The sequence below is a fragment of the Beta vulgaris genome, chromosome 1, assembly GCF_026745355.1.
Source record: "Beta vulgaris subsp. vulgaris cultivar EL10 chromosome 1, EL10.2, whole genome shotgun sequence".
NCBI lineage: Eukaryota > Viridiplantae > Streptophyta > Magnoliopsida > Caryophyllales > Amaranthaceae > Beta > Beta vulgaris.
In genome coordinates, this window is record NC_079202.1 from 44686871 (window position 1) to 44689234 (window position 2364).

General features: G+C 37.6%; 1 protein-coding gene across 1 annotated transcript; it reads left to right on the top strand.

Annotated features, from left to right (window-relative positions):
• The first annotated feature begins 1374 nt into the window (after positions 1-1374).
• LOC104894180 (uncharacterized) lies at positions 1375-1958 on the top strand. The gene is made up of 2 exons (XM_010680360.1): positions 1375-1584; positions 1683-1958. Exons 1-2 carry the CDS (start codon positions 1375-1377, stop codon positions 1956-1958), a joined length of 486 nt encoding a protein of 161 aa, XP_010678662.1.
• Positions 1959-2364: the final 406 nt, after the last annotated feature.

Here is a 2364-nt window from a genome sequence, read left to right on the forward strand (position 1 = left end):
CTTCTTCAAACATTGCTGGGAAGTGATAGGTGAAGACATCAGTGAAGCTGTGCTTGATTTTTTTAAAACTGGAAAGCTGCTGAAAGTTATCAATGTGACAACTTTAACCTTGATCCCAAAGGTTAAAGTCCCTCAGAATGTAAGTGAGTTTCGCCCTATTGCCTGTTGTACTATGCTCTACAAGTGTATTACTAAACTGATCAGTGAGAGAATGAATAGTGTGCTACCAGAAATAATTTCTAGTAATCAGGGGGCTTTCATTACTGGTAGAAGCATTCTTCATAATGTGTTGATTTGCCAAGACTTGGTGAAGCACTACAATAGGAAAAACATGAAAGCTGGGTGTATGATGAAGTTGGACTTGAAAAAAGCTTATGATTCAGTCAGTTGGGATTTTATTCAGCAAATGCTAGAGGGGGTGGGATTCCCTAGGAAGTTTATTGAACTGGTTATGGTGTGTGTCAGAACACCTAGGTTTTCCATTATGGTAAATGTGGTGCCTACTAGGTTCTTTGAAGCAAAGAGGGGTATCAGGCAAGGAGACCCAATGTCTCCTTTGCTTTTTGCTCTATGTATGGACTACCTTGACAGGATTCTCTCATATGTGGAGGTGTTAGATGGCTTTAAATTTCATTCATAATGCAAAAGTATGCACCTTAAGCATCTATGTTTTGCAGATGACTTATTGATGTTTTGTCATGGTGAGGTAAAGTCAATATATATGTTATTACAGGGCTTTCAACTGTTCTCTCACACATCAGGTTTGGAGGTTAACAAGCAGAAGTCAGAGATTTATTTCACTGGCATGACTTAGAATGATATTCAAAGAGTTACTGAGCTTAGTGGGTTTAAAGTTGGGAAGCTTCCTTTTACATACCTTGGAGTGCCTATATCTACTTCCAAGTTGAAGGCTAAAGACTGTCAAAGCCTAGTTGAGAAGATGGTTATCAGGATAAGAGTGTGGGGAACTAGACACTTGTCTTTTGTTGCTAGGTGCCAACTAGTCAATAGTGTGCTCATGAGCATTCACACATATTGGGGGCAGCTTTTCATCATTCCTAAGAGTATCCTGAAAGAGGTGAACTCAATATGCAAATGTTTCTTGTGGCCTGGCACTCATAATGACACAAGACCTGGTGCAGTTGCTTGGGATAAGCTATGTAGAAATAAAAAAGAGGGTGGCTTGGGGTTTAGAGACACTGGAATATGGAATATGATTGCTCTTTGTAAGCTTGCCTGGGGTGTGGCCCAAAAGCAAGATAATCTATGGGTTAAATGGGTGCATGGTATTTATATCAAAGATTCAAACTGGGAGAATTATACAGCCCCTATCATGCCAGCTGGTCATGGAAATATGTTTGTCAAGCAAAAAATATGATGAATGAGAAGAATAATGGAGTGCAATGGCTCATGAATGGTCAGTTCAGCATCAAGCAATATTATCAGATCTTACTGAGGGGAAACAGGCCAGTAAACTGGGCTAGATATGTCTGGAATAGGTATTCCATTCCTAAACATAGACTCATTATGTGGCTTGCCATTCAAAATAGATTGAAGACTAGGCAAAGACTAAAGATGATGAATGTGTGTGAGGATGATCAATGCCTACTTTGTCAACAGCAACAAGAAACTGTCACTCACTTGTATTTGAGTGTAAGTTCAGTGAGTTGTGTATCTCTCAGGTATTGCAATGGTTAGGAGTTGCATGGAGAAAAAGGAATCTGGACCAGCTATGCAGATGGTCTATGAATAGATACACAGGAAATAGGACTAGGAAAATGGTCCTATTATCAGCAATAGCTGCTACTGTGTATACAATTTGGAGGAACAGGAACTCTGCTTATTGGGATCAGGTTATAATGACTGTTAGCAAGGCGGTGCAGGAAATCAAAATGAATATAAAGCTACGCATTACTCAGATTCTTAGTGATAAGGTTAAAGAGAGGGATATGAGTTAGATCCATGATTTGTAATGTTGGGCATGTCCAACTGTAGTTTGTTTGCTGGCTTGATTGGCTAGCTTTAGGTTGTGTTTTGTGATGTTGAGCTAATGAATCTTACTTATCTTCCAAAAAAAAAAAAAAAAAACTGCCGTCATACTACTATATAGTATGATGTATCTAACTGCATGAGTATTTCTAGATGAATTATTCCCATCAGTTCTAGTTGGCTGAGAAAATTATGTTTTACTAGAATTTTCATCAATTTGTTTTGACTGAGACATCCTCTTAATTGTACACCCAAAATTAAAAATTAAATCAAATGTCAAAAGGAATATTATATTATATCATGCTCTACCAAATAAGAAATCGATAAAATAAATCACTTTATGGAGTACTAAAATTATGTTTTACTAAAATTATG

Excerpts from the sequence above, each read along its gene's own strand:
- LOC104894180 (XM_010680360.1), top strand. The coding sequence starts at position 1,375 with ATGATGAATGAGAAGAATAATGGAGTGCAATGGCTCATGAATGGTCAG. Across the intron at positions 1,585-1,682 it reads AAAGACTAAAGATGATGAAT|GTATTGCAATGGTTAGGAGT; the intron begins GTGTGTGAGGAT and ends TGTATCTCTCAG.